This window comes from Salvia hispanica, chromosome 2 (assembly GCF_023119035.1).
Source record: "Salvia hispanica cultivar TCC Black 2014 chromosome 2, UniMelb_Shisp_WGS_1.0, whole genome shotgun sequence".
NCBI lineage: Eukaryota > Viridiplantae > Streptophyta > Magnoliopsida > Lamiales > Lamiaceae > Salvia > Salvia hispanica.
Window position 1 is genome coordinate 15,180,788 of NC_062966.1, and position 19,379 is coordinate 15,200,166.

At 32.0% G+C, this 19,379-nt stretch overlaps 2 protein-coding genes across 2 annotated transcripts; one reads left to right on the plus strand and one right to left on the minus strand.

Moving 5' to 3' along the window:
* Positions 1-7,474: 7,474 nt before the first annotated feature.
* LOC125206346 (two-component response regulator ARR11-like) lies at positions 7,475-9,089 on the plus strand. Its single transcript, XM_048105613.1, has 5 exons — positions 7,475-7,592; positions 7,660-7,812; positions 7,906-8,229; positions 8,312-8,388; positions 8,469-9,089. Exons 1-5 carry the CDS (start codon positions 7,475-7,477, stop codon positions 9,087-9,089), a joined length of 1,293 nt encoding a protein of 430 aa, XP_047961570.1.
* A 3,867-nt stretch (positions 9,090-12,956) lies between these two features.
* LOC125207458 (serine/threonine protein phosphatase 2A 57 kDa regulatory subunit B' theta isoform-like) lies at positions 12,957-16,801 on the minus strand. The gene is made up of 3 exons (XM_048106810.1): positions 16,656-16,801; positions 14,976-16,445; positions 12,957-13,387 (listed from the first exon to the last, which is right to left on the minus strand). Exons 2-3 carry the CDS (start codon positions 16,173-16,175, stop codon positions 13,070-13,072), a joined length of 1,518 nt encoding a protein of 505 aa, XP_047962767.1. The 5' UTR covers positions 16,176-16,445; positions 16,656-16,801; the 3' UTR covers positions 12,957-13,069.
* Positions 16,802-19,379: the final 2,578 nt, after the last annotated feature.

Sequence of the window (19,379 nt, forward strand, 5' to 3'; positions counted from 1 at the left end):
AATATCATTCAAATATAGATAATTATAATTATAGTTATAATTATATTTAATTATTATAAAAATATTATTAATATAATACTAAAAATTAGTAGTAATTAATAAATAATTATCGTATAATTATATACATTATGAATCATATAATATTATGTAATAACAATTGTGAATTGTATTCATAATGATATGAAGAGTTGAATATTTTTAGTTAGGTGTTTCAATCTTAAAATGAGTATAAAGTAATGTAATAAAAAAATATTTAATTGATTTAATTATATTAAATAATTAATTTAATTAGATATTTTGTTCTTGATTTATATTATGAATGCAATTGATGTATGTATAATAAAAAATTAAAAAGAAAGAATAAAAAGAAGATAAAAGAAAAAAAGAAAGAAGAAGAAATATAAACTAAGGAGAAAAAAAGAGAGAAGAAAGAAAGATAAAATACTAAAAAAAAAGAAGAAAATGAAGAAGAAACTAAAAAAGAAATAAGAAAGGAAGAAAAAATAATCACATATTTGGTACTATTTAATTAAAATTTCCAAAAATATCCTCCATAACAAAAAATCACATGCTTGGTGGTACTTGAGGTTATTTTTGTCACAAGGTATCAAAAGCGATATAAAATAAAAATCAGATACCATTTATGTACGAAAGTAAAAGATTAGGTAGTTCCCTCTCAATAATTAACTACCTAATTAGCCTCTAATTGTTGCTATCAGAAAAACTGAAACAACATGTTTAGTAGGACGAGACCAACTTTCATGCCATAGATTTCGTAAATATAACTAGAATTACTTTGGTGGGAGTATAAATATAAGTAGAATTAAGACCCCTTCACATTTAATGTTTTTTGTTTATCCTTTTACAAATTCCCCTAAGGAATAAATCTCCTTCATGTACCATCAGTGACAGAGCCATGACAGAGCCATGAATTTTATAATGGGTGCTCAAATTTTAGATACCCTTTTTATCGGCATGACTGAAAATTATTGCAACATAAACAATAGAAAATTGCAAGAGATATAAATGAATAATGAAAGAAAAAAAAAAGTAGAGAATGCGTAATAAAAACTAGATATGTTGGTCATCGTTAAAAAATAAGGTGCAAGTAAATTAAAAAATAAGACTAAAAATCGGATATATGGAAATAAATAGCATTCTGGGTAAAACTCTTTAACATAAAAGTGTAAGAAAATTAAAACAAAAACTCGTGTGAATATAATTCATGTCTGAATCTCTAATGCAATTTCATATAGAAATCGATGGGGTATAATTAATTGCAAAGATTGCTAGAACCGTAAATGATCCCAAAAATTAAGAATTTTCTAATTTAGTAAACAAATGATAATTGACATACACATTGGCATACATATTAACATATACAGATGCATTCATGTCAGGGAGAGTGATCAATTGCTAACATATCATTTAATTGCTAAATACAACTAATTTAGGGTCGTAAGATTTTAGAAAACGTGTGGTCTACAATTTGCCACGTTTAATTTTCATTTTTATTAATTAAATCGAAAAAGATAAAAAAAACTCCAAATTAGGGTTTTGGATGAAAATGTCAATATAGTGTTTCGAAAATATCAACACAATGCTTTGAGAATGTCAACACAATGAGTTAAGAATGTTAAACCATTGCTTATATTGACATTCTACATGTATTATATTTACATATTTTATATAGTATGTTGACATTTCTGCTGTACGAAAAAAAAATTAAAATTTTCGATTTATTTTCAAATTTTGACGTTGAACATATGCATGTAGGATATCGTTGGAATCCTTATAAAATTATCTTTAATTTGATATATGTTATATGAATTTAAAGTTTTGGAATTTCTTTTAAAAGTTAGTTATAACTAATTTTGTAGTTAATTGACATTAATACCCCGATTGATATTTTTTGGAATTAATCATATGGCTGTATTGACATTTTTTTTGGTCGTATTGACATTTCGGGATTGATGATCTAGGACTTTAATTTGAATATCTAATGGCTATTATTTAGTTATAGTTAGCAATTAAGTATTGAGTTAGCAATATAACACTCCCTGCATGTTAGATTATACAGAATAAAGGAGTGTTGGACTAAAATGATTTGACATAAAAATAAGGGAAATAAATTGATTTGTTGAAGAAGGGATCCGAACTTGGGGCACTACGTTGAATGGTTTGGACCAAAATTATTTGCGCTACTTGAGACTATATGAGAATATACATAGTAATAACTACATTAGCTGGGGGAGGTCGTGGCCCCTAGACTCCATGGTGGCTCCGTCATTGAATACCATTTTATTTTCATTACAAAATCTATCGTGTTGAAAAATACTACTACCTACTAAGATCAGTCTCCCATAACCTAACAACGCCAACTGGGGCCCAATCTCGAGTAATATTACCGACATAGGCCCTAAGTTTATACCATTACTGATTAATTAGGCTCAATCGAACAATTTCTTTCCTCTATATACTAAGATTACTGATAAAATGCAAATAATATTTTGTACAAACGTTAAACTATAATTTAAAATGTTAAATTTTAAAATTTGATGTCAACAGATGACACATAGTTTCAACCAGTGTTTTAAAAATAGGACCGGATCGGATCGGCCGGTTTGACTGGTTCAACCGCGAATCGGCAGGCAGTCCAGTCCGGTTCACCCTTAAAAACTACTAGCATGTTGAACCGCCATGAACCGGTGGAACCGGCCGGTGGGACCGGTCCAACCGTGAACCGGAAATCGGTTTTTGAACTTTTTCATTTTTCAAAATATTTTTTTAAAATTTGTTGTTGCTGGGCTTGAGCGCATGACTTCGTCTCTAAATACCAACTCCTTTTAATTATATATTTCTTATATTTTAATTATGTTTTTACCGTCACTAATATTTTACAATATAGGAGTTTATAATTACACAGAGTTTAATAGTTTTTAATATTGTGTAACTAATCATTTATATATTTACTTTTATTTATCTACAAAAAATTTATGAAATTTTATTGTTAATGAAATTTTAATATTTTTACTTACAATTAATTATATGTATAAGGTTAATATTTTTTTTATATTTAATTAATTATATGTAAATTTAATATATTTTCTATATTTTATATTTAATTATATGTATTTAAAACAGTATAACGGTTCGACCAATGATTAAACCGGTTGAACCGTGAACCAGTAGCTTCTCCGGTTCGGTCATCGGTCTGGTTTTTAAAACATTGGTTTCAACAAAAAATGTCAATACAACGTTAATCGGTTGACAATGTTGATGTTGTGTTCACATTTTTTTATTGACGCTACGTATCATCTGTTGACATAAAATTGTGAAATCTAACATTTCATAACATAGTTTAAAATTTATATAATATTTAAAATTTGCATTTGATTATATTCGTAATAATTAATTCTACAATATATTTTGAATAACAGAGTAACAGACTAGCCTATCATTATGTGTAAATACGACGAGTTAATAAAACAACGATCAATGAACAATATGCGAATTCAACAAAACCAAATGATTGTTGATCATTCTTTATTTTTTGTGAGTAGATAATCATTATTCAGAAATGTAGATATAACTTATAAGCAAACCCGAGAAATAAAAATTTTATAATGATTATCTGCCAATAAAAACAAAATGTATACTTGAGGAAAGATACTGTTTACACTTTACAACCAAAAACACAATTTTCTTTTCTTGGACTTGGACAAGTTCTCCTTATTACTCTCTCCGTTTCCGACTAAGAGTCACACTTTTCCATTTCGATACGTCTCCAATTAAGAGTCACACTTCATTTTTACTATAAATAGTAAGTAGGTCTCACATTCCACTAACTCAATTCACTCACATTTTATTATAAAATCAATATAAAAAATGAGTCTCACATTCCACTAACTTTTTCAACCAACTTTCCTTTACATTTCTTAAAACTCATATCCGGTTAAAGTACGACTCTTAATCGGCGACGGAGGGAGTAATATCCTTCACATTTTTTTCTATCGCTAGTTGTTTAAATTCCTTCCACCAAAAAGCTAGTACTTTAGCAATGAAGTCACCTGTTTTGTAGTAGTACTATTGATTCGTGGTCTACATCCTAAACTTGCTTGCTAATTTTACAGCTTGCCTTTTCGGAATAATTTTAAAAAATATTACAAAAATAGTGTTTAAATATTAAAGTCATATACAACCATATATTAACATTTTTCTTCTATTCTTTATCTTTAGGAGTCACTACATAATAGTTTCGTTAGTAACATTATCAAAGACATCATTTTCAATGTTAGGAATTAAGCAATCTTATAACAGTGGTCTCTCGTACTATTACATAGAGAACTCTTAATGGCCTTCATTGCTTAAAATACGCTTTCCATTTAGCAACCGGCAAGATCAATGACAACTTGACTAACAAATAAACAATGAGAAATTTTCATGCTTTCTTGTAGAAACTATCTTCTGAGCAAGACCACCGATCCTAGATACTTGTGAAAAATTTCATCTATTCGCACATAAAAATAAAGCTTTCAAGTTGATTTTCAAGCTTATTCAAAGCAACTCCAGAAAATTATGATGGATAATAACTGGCAAGGTGAAGCAGCTTCTCCAAATCAAATGCAGAAAATAAATCTTTAGGATCGAAACATGTCATGCAATCATGCATAAAAATAAGTCTGTGTTAATTTCACAAAAAACGATGATTTAACTCTTGAGCTTGCATGTCAATCACAGAATAAAATATCTCAACTCGATAATGATGTTTTTCCATCTACTAATTCTACTAACTAGGAAATACATAAAAACTAAAAGTAACTTGCTTAACATCCAAGTCATGCTGGAACTGCATCAGATAATAGTGGAGATTCTTCATTTTATGAGTTCTATGTACTATTCCTCGAGGTACAAACTCATTATCCATGTCAAGCACTATTGATTTGGATTGAATTCTGGCAGAGAAGTTTGGATTTGGAATATTAATTATCTAGGTTTTGAGCTCTAATTTAATACTCCCTCCGTCCCCAAAAAATATGCACTTTGAGTTCGGCACGGGTTTTAATGTAAAATTGGTAAAGTAAGAGAGAGGTAGAGAGAAAAAGTAATTAAAGTATTGTTAGTGGAGAATGAGTCTCACTTCATTAGAGAGAAAAGACTTTTCTAAATTAGAAAGTGCATATTCTTGAAGGATGGACTAAATAAGAAAGATTGCATATTCTTGTTGGATAGAGGAAGTATTAAATAATATTTAATTTAATTTTATTGTGAAATTACTAAAATATCCCTAGATATTTTTAAAATTTGGGGTTCCATGGGCCCCCCATGGCTCTTCTTATCCGCCTCTGTTACTACTCCCTCCGTCCCACTCAAGATGTCCACATTCTTGAGTGACACCAGATTTTGGGAGGAGTTATTATGTGAAATAAGTAGAGAGAAAAAGTAGTTGAATATTTAAATGAGGAGAGAGAGATTTGTTTCTAAATATAGAAAGTGGACATCTTGTGTGGGACAAACTAAAAAGAGAAGGTGGTCCAGAGCCTTTGTCCTAGCGGCAAGGAGCTTAGATATTAATGTATGAGGTGTCGAGTTCGAACCCTCTTGATATCAGTTGTAATTTCCTCTTTTCTTTAGGAGTTTATATGTAATTTCCATCTTCATATAAGAGTTAATTTTAAAAAAAAAAAACTAAAAAGAAGGTGGACATCTTGAATGGGACGGAGGGAGTACTACATATGTATAACTATAAAAATGAATGAAAAAATGTACTCCATCCGTCCGCGAATAGGAGTTCCATTCATTTCAGGCACGAGTTTTAATAAATGTTAAAAAAAGTGGATGGAAGAAAGTTAGTGGAATATGAGTCTCACTTGTATATATTAGTTTTAAATGATATGTGAGTGGAATGAGTTAGTGGAATGTCGTTAATGGAATACGGGTCTCTTTACCATTTATGGTAATTATGAACCGTGACTCCTATTCACGAACGGAATAAAGTGAAAAAACGTGACTCCTATTCGCAGACGGAGGGAGTACTATATAAGAGCATCAATAATGGTCTGACCACTAGTGGGCGGACTAGTGGTCACCACATCAGCATTTCTTAGTCTGACCCTTCTTTCTGCAGTGGTTCGGACTGGTGTCCATCCTATTAATTGAAAACATATTTTTCATTTAATTTTTAATGTTATTGTTTTTTATTTTTGTTACATATTATAAATAGTAAAAGTAAATGAAAAACATACATTACTACTTAAAAAAGGTAAATGCAAAACATACATTACTACTTAATTTTTGATAAAAAAAAAAAAACAAATTTTATATTTAATTTTAATTATTTTATTCAAATAATAAATAGAAAAATATAATATGCTATAGAACACAACAAAGTTAAATAAACACTTAATTAATTGAAAAAAAAACACTTACGTTGCTTAAATTAAATTTACATTACTATAAAAATATAAACATGCTTATAGGAAAAAAGTATAAACAAAATAAGAATCAAATAAAATGAGAAAAATATAATAAAAGTCAAAATTAAAAACAAAATGTTGAGTTTGGGCTTGAACCTAATCCATAACCTTTATGAATTTTTAAGACAAATTTGCCACTAGGCTAACCATAGATTTTGTATTGAAATCAAAGAAAGTTTTACATAAAGCAACAAAAACTCTGTAAAACTAATTGTCCCACATCAAAATCACAAAAAAACTTGAAGTTGAAAACTTATCTATAAAACTACTATTTATCCATATCGAAGTCACAATGAAAGTTGAAGTTGAAAACCTGTCAATAAAAGGTTTACTCAAGAAATGCAAAACTTGTTCATCTAGTGTGAAAGATTATATTCTACAAAATATAATCTTTCACTAATTCACGGATCCCTCTTTTAGTATGGATCATTGTGAAATTATACTTTTTTTAATTTTAATTTAAAGAATAATTTTTTTAATTAAAAAAGTTTGATTTTTTATAATTTAAAATGAAGTCACAATGAAAGTTGGAGTTGAAAGCTAAAAGGTTTACTCAAGCAATGCAAAACTTGTTCATCTAGTGTGAAGGATTATATTCTACAAAATATAATCTTTCACTAATTTACGGACCCGTCTTTTATTATAGATCACTATGAATTATACTAGGTTTTTTTTAATTTTAATTTAAAAAATGATTTTTTAATTAAAAATTTATTTTTATAATTAAAAATCAAATTTTATAATAATAATAATAATAAATTATCGTCCGTCGTCCGTATGACAAAAGAGAGATATGTGATAGAAAAAACCGCGCGCGTTTCTCAACCAAAAATGTGGAGAGGAGAGAGGATACATATTAATTTAATTAGATTTAGACGTAATTATAATTATATACAGCTGGCTTAGGGAGCTATATCCGCGAATTCTGTTAAATAAGAGTCTTCTCCTTTTCAATTAGTTTGAAAGCCTGTGAAATTCACAGAGCTATTTGCAGTTTAATGGAGTCTCATTGTTTTCCTGAGGGTCTTGGGATTCTGGTTGTGTATTATGATCATGATCATGATCCTCAAGGCTTGGACTCTCTTCACAAGATGCTTCTCAAGTGCAAATACAAAGGTTCTCCATCTATTTTGTTCCATCTCATATATACATTAAGATCTTATATATGTATTCTTGTTTTCAGCAACTATATGTAATTCAGCACAAGAGGCACTTCATCTGCTCGACACACGAGAAGAGGAATTCGACCTAGTACTCGGTGATGTCGATTTGCCAGACATGGATGGTTTCGAGTTTCTCCAACAAGTAGTCCATAAAACGGACATTCCAGTAATAAGTGAGTTGATAATTACTAGTAGATTTGTATATGAGTTTTAAATATTTAGGGTTTAATTAGATATTCACAATTTACTCATTGGTACGAGTGCAGTGATGTCTGATGACGGAGAGACGAGCAAGGTGATGAAAGGGGTTCAGCACGGTGCCTGCCACTGTCTCCTCAAGCCCATAAGGCTCAAGGAGATCCGCAACATATGGCAGCACGTGTTTCGGAAGAGAATGCACCAACAAGATGATAACGCTATCATTGGTGTTGGCAACAAAAGAAAACATGCTAATATGATCAATACTGTTGGTGTTGGTGCAGATCCTGATCCTGATCCCACCCCTCTCAACAAGAAACCTAGGGTGGTTTGGACCCCTGAACTTCACCTCAAGTTCGTCAATGCTGTCCGCTGCATTGGAGGATTAGAGAGTAAGTGACTTTGTATATAATACTAGCATCTGTTTCTTTGGTTTATGATTTATGGTTTAATTATGATTTTGTGTGTGTGAAGAAGCTGGCCCCAAGAAAATACTTGACTTAATGGCAGAGCCATGGTTAACAAGAGATAATGTTGCTAGCCACTTGCAGGTTAAAATGCTATGTTTTTTCTTATAGTAGTAATCATCTAGGGTTTTGATTCCATTGATTTCATGTTTTTGGTTTTCCAGAAGTACAGGATTTCCGTGAGCAGGCAAAAGAAAGAAGATGAGATCAAAGCAACCTATAATGGAATGAATTTCCCAGATTCACAGCATAACATCGTCATAAACCACAACCAAACCGGCATCGGTTCCATACCAATGGTGGCCAATCATCGAGACACCAGCATCGGCACCGGTTCCATGGCCAATCATGGAGACACCAGCATCTGTACAACTCCAATGGAGTACATTGATCCCCCAATGGTGGCAGATCAGCGATGGGAGTACATCGATCAGCGATGGGAGTACATTGATCAACCAATGGTGGCCAATCAGCGATGGGAGTGCATTGATCAGCGAATGAAGTACGGTAATCAGGCAATAATGGAGTACGTAGATGAGCCAATGGTTCCCAATCAGGGAATAAAGTTAATAATGGAGTACGGTGATGAGCCAATGGTTCCCAATCAGGGAATAAAGTTTAGTGATGAGCCAATCGTTCCCAATCAGGGAATAAAGTTTAGTGATGAGCCAATCGAGTACAGTGATCAGGTACTCGAAGCCAACTACAACCGGAGCATCAATACTCAATACCCCACTCTCCGAGGATGGAAGCAACAGACAAAAATCCGTGCTGCAATAGCTTAAGCATCAGCTATGCCGTTGGAACTCATCATGCAAACGCATACCAACAACAGAAACTTTGTGGTAAATTTGACTATTTTTAAGAATTTATAAATACTACTATTACTCTATTTTTCTAAATACTACTCGTGTTTGACATGGTAATTATAACAAGTATATACATGCTCCTCAATTGTACTTATTCGATTGTCAAAATCATATTAATTGGTGAATGGAGAGGAATGGAGGCAACGATAAACAAAGTTGTATGTACTACTTCGATTGTCAAAATCGTATTAATTGGTGAATGGTGAGGAATGGAGGCAACGATGAACATAGTGTACAAACTACAAAGTGTAGGTAAAGCACTAGCTAGCACCATAGTCCTCAATTGTACTTATTCCATTGTCAAAATCGTATTAATTGGTGAATGGTTAGGGGCCTACAATGAACAAAGTGTAGGTAATGCAATTTTTACCTTTAATTAAGAATTGATAACAAGCATTATCTTCACCCTTAATTAAGAATTGTTAATACATGGAATCATGTGGTTCTAACACTTTATAATTAGATATGTCACTTAACTTAAGTTAATTATAAGATATAAAGGATTTCCGACGACTAACGATGTATGTCAGTGTAAATACCATTGGTTAACAAAATAACACCGAACTAATGGACAATGCCATCTCGCCGGTAATGCAACATTCCCTACACAACTGTCCGGCGAGGTGTACCAATGGTGCAGCGACATGCGATGTCGTCAATACAAACGAACAAACCAATGTGCTAAAAAACTAAAGTCCATTTTTGGTCCTAAGATCATTTTACTATTTTGCTCCTAATCATTTACTACTTTTTTTATTTTTGAATTCCGTACAAGCGAAAACGATCCGGAAATAGACCTCTTTTATGGCTCCGTTAGAACTTGACAGTCGGTGCTAATGAACTCACTTTTGACTTGATTACATTACTAACCTATTTTTGTAGCTAAATATTCGAAAATAGGAATTAGATAAATAAATAAAACAAACACAACAACATAGAAGTTTCAAAAAAAAATATTCATTCGTCTCTTCTCTCACACATCAGACTTTAATTCACACTTCTCAATACTCAATCATCTATCACATTTCTCACTTAAAAAAACTCATTGTGACGAACCCTAGCTCTCCCCGACGATGCGAAAACTCTACTTCTCCATGAGTTGGGACTTCCCGAACCCCTTTTACCATTCCACCGACGAGCTTCGCGACTTTCGTCTCTCGTAGGAGAGGAGAGCGAAGTTCAAACACAAATATCAGCTTCCTCAAATTGAAAATAGAGAAGGTAAGCCTGCTTCTGTTATTTTCTCCTCTTTTTGAAAGTCGTCCCTGTTTGTGGAAGTCTTCCCACCCTTTTTAGTTTTTATTATGGAAAGTGGTCCCAAAGTCAGATGAGGATTTTGCAATTCTAAGGAAGTCAAGCTTCATTTCATACTTTTTTGTCTTATTTTGTCTATATTGTGATTAGGGTTTCCATATTTTGGTTTGTGTGTGTGTGTGTTGGGTGTTATGTGGTGGAGTGAACATGTGGGCGTTATTGAAGATTTCAATGCAAATTTGTTTGAATTGTTTGGTGTGTGTGTGTGTTGGGTGTTGTGTGGTGGGGTGCAAGTTACGTTGTTGTGTCCGTAAATGTTTGGGCTGAATTGATTTCTTTTGCATATATTGCTCAGATTAATATATTGAAGGATTGTTTTGAGTGTGTATGGTAATGGTGCACGCATACATACTCAAACACGTAAACAGAAATCGTAGATCCACTTATAATCTATAATGAGATTAGATAATAGTATTAACCTAGCTAATAGTTTTTTTTATATAATATATTATGAAAACAACAAAAGTAAATAAGGAGAGAATAAATACATAAACAACAAATTATGTATGGTACATTTGATACGTTGCAAAGATAATTATTTAAGAGTAAAGTGTACTATTTTGGTCTAGAACTAACCAAATGAAATCATCGTCGGGTTGGTCCTTTTTTACGGTCATCAACAGTCATCAGCAGGAACCTCAACAATGTGTTACTGAACCATTAATTGACTCCGTTCTAGCTGATCCAGACGATTTCAACCTCGAGGATCTATACACATGAATCGAATCCAAGTGGAACCATTCAACCTCCTCCTTTTGATCCATTAAATTGAGCATAAAAAAATTGGTGTTTAATAAATTAAGCGAAAATATAATAAAGTACTAGGAAAGAGCCAACTATTAGTTCCTTTGTTAGGTCATCAAAGCGAGTTGGCTCCTAAACCACCTTGTTAGCCACAACTAGTTCCTCTGTTATATGCAACAACTCTGAATTATTGGCATGGGATTTTTTATGAAAGCATCAATGTTACAAGTCAACTATGAAAATTCACCCCAAAAGACTAGCTTATAAAGAGTAAAAGCTATTGCAGCTAATTTCTGAAAAGAGCAACAAAAATGTGCTTCAGTGAAAGCTTGATGTTTGGAGAAGCATTTTCATTCATAATAATCTTTGGCTCTGCTCTTTCTTCAATTTTATGGAAAAGTTTGGAATCCGGCATTAGTACATTAAACGAAGGTACATATTATGTGATGTTATACACTATATCAGCCTCAAACGATAGATATGATTTAGAAAAGATATGATTTGGAAGATATGTTGGATTAGATTAGGAGTATTAGCTTCGATTATTATCTTTTATTAATTAGTTAGGATTTGGAACATCATTATTTGACTGAGGTAGTTCGTGGACTGTGAAATCCGGACCTAGACTTTAGATCGTTTCTAAAATAATTGTTGGAGATTAGTATCAATAGATTCTATCATTTGTAAATTTGCATGAGTTACGCCCTTTATTGGATTTAAATTTTGAATATATCTTGTATAATTTTGAATAGAGTAAAGGCCAAATGTGGTCCCTAACATATGGTCGTTTTATTAATTTGGTCTTTAACATTATCATTTTGATTATTTGGTCCCTCACAAGTAAACTCGGACCCGATTCGGTCCTCACTTAACAGAATCGTAAAAAAATAGACGGTGATTGCAATTTGACTATATTAAATTACTAATGGTAATTAATTTTACCTAATTATAATTCTTTTCCTATTAGCAAAATTGGAAAAAAGATAATATCAGTTGCAAATTGAAATGAATAATTTGTAATTTAATAGGAATTAAGAATTATAATTAGGTATAATTAATTACCATTAGTAATTTAATATAGTCAAATTGCAATCACCGTCTATTTTTTTACGGTTCTGTTAAGTGAGGACCGATTCGGGTCCGAGTTTATTTGTGAGGGACCAAATAATCAAAAAGATAATGTTAAGGACCAAATTGATAAAACGGTCATATGTTAAGGACCATATTTGGCCTTTACTCTTTTGAATAGTACTTAGTGGCATGCAATGATAAGTCAAATGGATTTGAGATATCTAATAAGGTTTTAATATACTATCTCCGTTCTTAAAAATAAAAACTATTTTCATTTTAGTGCGTCCTTTAAAAACAGAAATTTATACTTTTCATTTTAAAAAACACTTTTTCTCTAATAAAATACATATTCTCTGCAAATAACACTTCAATCACTTTTTCTTTCTATCTTCATTATTTTACCACTTATATATTAAAATTAAAACTCGTAGTGTTTCAAAAGGTTTCGTTTTTAAAAGACAAAGGTAAGTACTTATTTAGCTCAATAACCTAAAAGTTTTTACTAATAGAGATACACAAGAAAAAAAAAATTCTTTGAATAGCCTGCCTCATGCAGGCATAAAAGAAACTGGAATTCAGCAAAATTTAAAGAAAGACACCAACGGCTAATTAAACCTACCGTCTAATAATCAAGCTCCTCTCATGCAAACGAAGAAAAGAAAAAGAATATATAGAATTTGTGAAAAAATATTAGTACAAGGAATGAAATGTGAGAACAAATCTTGAGAAACAAAATGCTTGTTGAACAAAGCGCGCAACTGCCCGGTTCAAGGAACAAGAATAGCTTCGTTATTTGCAGCCACTTGTTCCAAGCGTTTCCATGTAGTTTCGCGTCTCTCTCTCATGTCATCCTCCTCTGCTTCGTCAACTTGGAACTTGTTCTGGCAGGCCTTGAATAGCTCAGCGTCGAGATCATAGAAGAACTTGCGGACGTTCAAGGTTAGACTATGGACAGCCTGATTCCAGTGATGCCTAGCGTTCTTCTCTAGAGCAGGGAAGATGATAGGCAGTATAACCTTGCGGTTTTGCTTTATCAGGTTCTCAACGTGATCGTTGTTCCACAAAAATAAAGCCCTCTCTGCCACCTAAAATGAAAAATAAATAACAATCAAAGCAAATTTTTTAAATAAGCATTGCCACAAGCAATCAAAGAAAAGAAAATAATCGGAATAGTGAATTTCCATCGAGTCCAAAAGTATCAAGATTTTTAATGCAAAATGATCCTGGAAAGGGACCAAAAAATCTTATTATATGACATGGAGTAAGGTCTAGGCATAATTTCTGGTGAAGGAGCACAGATATCCTACAACATACACAATTTCATTTCCTAACCAAACAATGCGTGATGGAACAAAACAGTATTAAAGCATACAATTGGAAGAAATTAGTACTACTAAAAGCAATTGCAATTTTTTAGACAGCTCTATTTCATAGCAAAGAGCAAAACAATTAACAGTTCAATGTGGTTGCAATGAGGATAGCTAGAGATATAATATCTATAAGATCCATAGTAAACTCTGGATGGATCCAGAAGAGTGAAGTCAATAATTGTTATATCGTCATATGAGAAAACTAAAGTTATACTGCAAGTGCTGTTTTTTTAACTGTCGTTAAACCATACCATTGAACCTCTAATACAAGTCACACTGATAACTATATGCATGCCTTGAGTTAGCAAGGATGGGATAAGGGTGAATGTTCCTTTCCTGCCCCAACATTGTAATTATTGGACACATTACTAAATTTGAGTAATTTCTACATGTTTAATCTCTGTAATTTTGGGGAAATAAATGTTGTACAAACAACTTATTATAATATCTGTGTTTTTGTCTTCTGAGTTTTGAGTTCTTTAGACACCTACACGTGAATCTAGTTTTAGATTCAGTTAGTAAATTTGCCAAATTACAAATGCAAATTATTGATTGATAAGAAAAGTATCCTCAATTCCTCATCAAGAGCAGAATCCCATGGGGTATGGTATAACTTATCAGGATCCACACAGGGATAAGGAGGACAAATATACCCGATTTCAGATGCCTGTTGAATCAGGGCAAGATCTGGGGATTAAGTCACCAGTTCAGCCTTTCTTCAGGAATAAACTGTGTGGTTTATGAGTCATGACATGCAAATATACAACTAGTGGCCCATTAACGTGGCCGAGTCCAGTCATTAATTCACAAAAAAGAAACTCAGACAATTATAGAATTATGTTTATTCCGACTGCCATAATGCAGATAATAATCGGACTCTAAGTTCAAATCTCCTAAGTATTTCGCTGAGATATGACACTGAAGAAGAATCGAATAGATAATGATCAGTTAGTTATTGATTAAGACACACTTAGTACGATAAGGCCGTGTACAATCTAAATTTCAAAATATTAAGTATAGAACAAGTTCCTTACTGACATGAAATTATGAATCAATATCAAACCTCTACCAGAATACAGAATATTAGTGAGCTAAATTCCATTATCCAACAAATGTTAGCATTTGAAAGTACTTAAGGGTCTAGTGAGCATATCAATGGTTATTCTAAATAAAATCTTAAATAAAATGTCAAAAAACACCAAAAGCTAATTAGAGGATTCTGGGATTATATAGTATCAGGTAAAACAAACATAAGAAAGCACAAAAGAGAAAACAGTAGGATACTGAAAAGAATAGCAAGTACCTGAAAGTGCAAACTATTCAAGCTTCGTGAAATTTGATGAAACAACGGCACCATGCAGCGCTGGAATTCTGGCGCCTGTGTTGCTTCCAAGACCTCCTCGAGTTCATTAAGAAACAGAACTTCCTTCGAGCTGTTTGTAACTGGCCAGTATTTTATCAGTCCCCTGATAATAATATCAGCAAGCTTGCAGTCTTTCTCCACAAATTGTGTAATGCAGTAAGATAACTGCTGATGATACATCCCCAAACATTTCGGCTTATGCAAAGGAATTAATGTCCTGACTAGAAAGAGTTTATGTTCCTCTTTGAGGGGCAGAGCAAACCCGTTAATTATGCTGCCAAGGACTTCAAGAAACTCAGCAATACCATTGTGTTTTTCTGTCTCGAAAACAAAATGGTAGAATACGTTATTGATTGATTTTCTAATGAATGGCCGGTGCACCATGAATTTCCCATATATGCGGTGTAGTATGGTCTTCAAATACTCCCTTTCCCTAGGATCTTCAGAGTCGAAGAGGCCAAGCAATTTCAGAACAAAGGAATGATCGACATATCTTTTGCCAATTTTCGGATCTGTCTCTGGCGAAGCAACAAACCTTAGCAAGAATTCATACACAACTTGCAAATGAGACCAGGCAGGATCCATTGCAGGCTCTTCCTCTTCCAAATCAACGCCATCAACGAGCTTGTTCTCCCTTGGCTGAGGAGTAAATTCCCTAAAGATGTTGGCTGACACCATCTTAACAGCTTCCTGCATTACATTTTCACTGAACTTCCCACTAGCAGAAGTCAAGTACTCAACTAACTCTAACAATGTCTGCCGCTTGATCTCTTTCTCTTTGAGGTTCTTTGTGGGGTCAGTGAAGTTGAATTCAACACAACACATCTTCAGCTTCCTGATGAACAATAGCTGCTTCTCTGAACTCGGGACATCCCTAAAACTTGGTAATGCTTCATATGAAGCAGAAGCTATATTTACATCCCCCCTCAAGTTCCTATCTCGAAGATATCTATCTTCAGCATTGTTGCCAACGCTTAAAACAGAAAATTGGGCGGTGATAACATCATCCACTGCACTACTCAATCTCTTATTGCCCCCTTCACTTTTCTTCGAAGATGTCGAAGAACTCGAGGAGAGGCTAGGTTCTCCACCAGATTTAGAATGCTTCCTTGGAATCTTACTGAATATCTTGTTAATCATGTTAGACTAATTAGCTGAATACGCGTCAACCCTTGTGCATCTTTCTCTAAATCAGAAAATGCAGAAACCCGCTCTCAGCGAACGATCAAGAAACCCACTAATGTCGCAGTCAATACAGATGATGACCCATGCCTTCTTCGTGCCTGTATCCAAATCTCCCACTCTTCAACCAAAAAACTCCTCAGGTTCGCTCAAAAATCCAATCTTTGGATTAAATTTGCAATATTTCTCCGAAACACATACATTCCCACAATCAACTTCACAAACCCACTGCAGCAAACAATCGAAAAACTCAATAATCTCACTGAAAACTGCAGCAAATGATACTACAATAAAGAATAGTAGATATATCTTCGCCCCAAATCAAGAACTTGAAAATTCCACCGAAGGGATTAAGCACTCGCATATGTATGCAAATATTTTTGTTCAATAAACGGAGAAATTCAAAATCTGCATCACAATTAGTTACAGTAAACTTACCGTAGAAGCGTTAAAAGGGACGACGGAGCAGGGTTAGAATCTGCTTTCTTCTTGAATTCCTGTTTCTTTCTCTGTCCCCTTTTCTGTACAACTTTTGATTCCATTTATTGGACAAAACTTTTTAAACTGTCTTTATTTTAATTTCTCTCTTTGTTGTTGTTCGTTGACGCGCAATTGTTTTTATTTTTAATTTTTTTTGATTAATTTACAAATAGAGCAGTTTCTGAGAATAATCTGATAATTTTCAACATTGATTCCAGTCTATGGAATTGAAAGCAATTGAATCAAAGTCAACGGCAGCCTGCATTAAGCATTTTAATCCTTGTAGATATTCATAGCAAATCACATAATAGGGATAAAATGGAAACTCATATATATCAAATTTCAAACTTTTCAACATAGCGTATAATTTCAAGATTTTGATGTTAATACAATTTCAACACAATATCAATACGATATCAGCCATTGACACTATGTTAATATTTTCTATTACTGTATCTTAATATTTTTTAACACTCCAGATCATAATTTGTATTTTGTATAATATTTAGAGTTTGCATTTTATTACATTCCTTCGATCACATATACAAAAGGTAATGGTAGTAATATTTATCTTCGATTCCATCAAATAATTTGGAAAACAAGTTTGATGGCACCACCAAATTGAAATTATCGTTTTGAATTGTATAGTAGTACTACTATTTTGAACATAATTTTTTGACGGTAAAATGAAAAGGGGAGTTTTTATAAGTTATCACTAATCAAAAACAAATGCTACAAGTACGGATAAAATAATTTAGTTGCCTATTTGAATCAATCTATGAGTTTTGGACTGCATTTACATCCATTGTGGAAGTATACAACCCATAAAATGATTAAAATCCATACATTTAATTGTTTTATTTTCACACCTAGTAGTCCATCATAGTAATAATTTATTACAGTACATAAATTGTCAATTTATTTTTACATTTTATAATTAGGGTTGGCATAACTGATATCAGGTATACCTAATTCTGACTTGATATTCGTCGAGTATTAAGTACGAGATTGAGTAGTGAAGTTAGGATATATCAGTATCGAACTATCGATTATCACCCGAATATCCAATTCACCCGAATATCCAATTGATTACCCAGTTTTTAATGTTATGTCTAAGGAGTATAATAGTTTGATTAAAAAAAGCAAGCATTAACATTTAAATATTACTAACTACCTCATTAATTTTACGTTTGCGGGTGTTAACGAGTGAAATGGTGATTAAACATAGTTTCATATGTAATTATATCATCTTAAGTTCCAAACAAGTTGATTACTTGTGAAAATAGTATATTTTGAACCATAATTTTTATTTTCTTCAATTTAATTAAACTATTTGTATTGTTAACATTATTGTTACAACTATCTTCAAATCTAACTTTTGAATATGATTATTTGTTTTTCTAGGCTTGAATATAAGATGAATATTATCCGCCATAACTTCGTCTTTGATCAAGACGAATGTATCTACCGATAATCCAATGACTAGTTTTATTATTGATTTGTAGATACTTTGATAGAACAAATTATTTAAATATTTAAAATTGTTTTTGATAAAAATTCATAGGATCCATCCTAAAACCAATTGGTGATACGAGGATGTGCCATGAGACTTGATTTCAATTCTCTTTAGCTTCAATTGCCAACACTCTCTCTCAAACCTTTCAAGGTGAACCTTGGAAGGATGGACTTTTTCTTCTGATCGATTGGACAATTGGCTCAATTTTTTTCTGATCGGTTGGACCACTTGACCCAAATTTTAAGTCTAGATATACTGCTGGATCAATCATTTTTTCAGTTTCAGCCCAGATATATTGTTGGGTCAATTAAATTTGACCCACAGTCGGCAAGCTGCTTTGATACTTTAATAGAAATTCATGGATTCCATCCTAAAATCAACTGGTGATAAAGAGTAGCCCATAAAACTTATATAGTGATTTCAGTTCTTTTTAGCTTAAATTGGCAACAGTTTTCTACTCAAATCAATAATCAATTCTCTTGTGTGTTTATTAAAAAGAGTGAACTGTTATCTGATCTTTCACTTTCGCACATAAATGGTACCTGATCTTTATTTTATATCGTTTTTGGTACATATTAATCACATTTTTGGTACCTAATGCAATTTTCACCCCAAAACACTTTGTGTCACAAAGGATATTTTGGGCATTGACAAAACTAGTACCAAAAGTGATATTATAATATCTTCTCTCATTATCCTCACTCTTTATACTATTATTATTAATCAATATTAATATTATTATTTTGATGTTAAAAATTAATAATTTATTTATTTTTTAATATCATTTAAATATACTTAATCATAATCATAATTATAGTTATAATTATATTTAATTATTATAATAATATTATTGTTATAATAGTAAAAACTAGTATAATAAATAATCATTATTATTTTATATTAAATTAATAACTAATTAATATAGTCTTAATCAAAATTTAAAATTGTGAATTGTATTCATAATGATAAAGAGTTGAATATTTTTAGTTAGGTGTTCCAACCTAAAATGAGTATAAATAATTTAATTAAAAATATTCAATTGATTTAATTACTTGAAATAATTAAACATTATATTATGAATGCAATTAGATGTATGTATAAAACACTAAAAAGAAATAAGAAAAAGAAGAGAAAAGAAAAAAGAGGAAACATAAACTAAGGAGAAA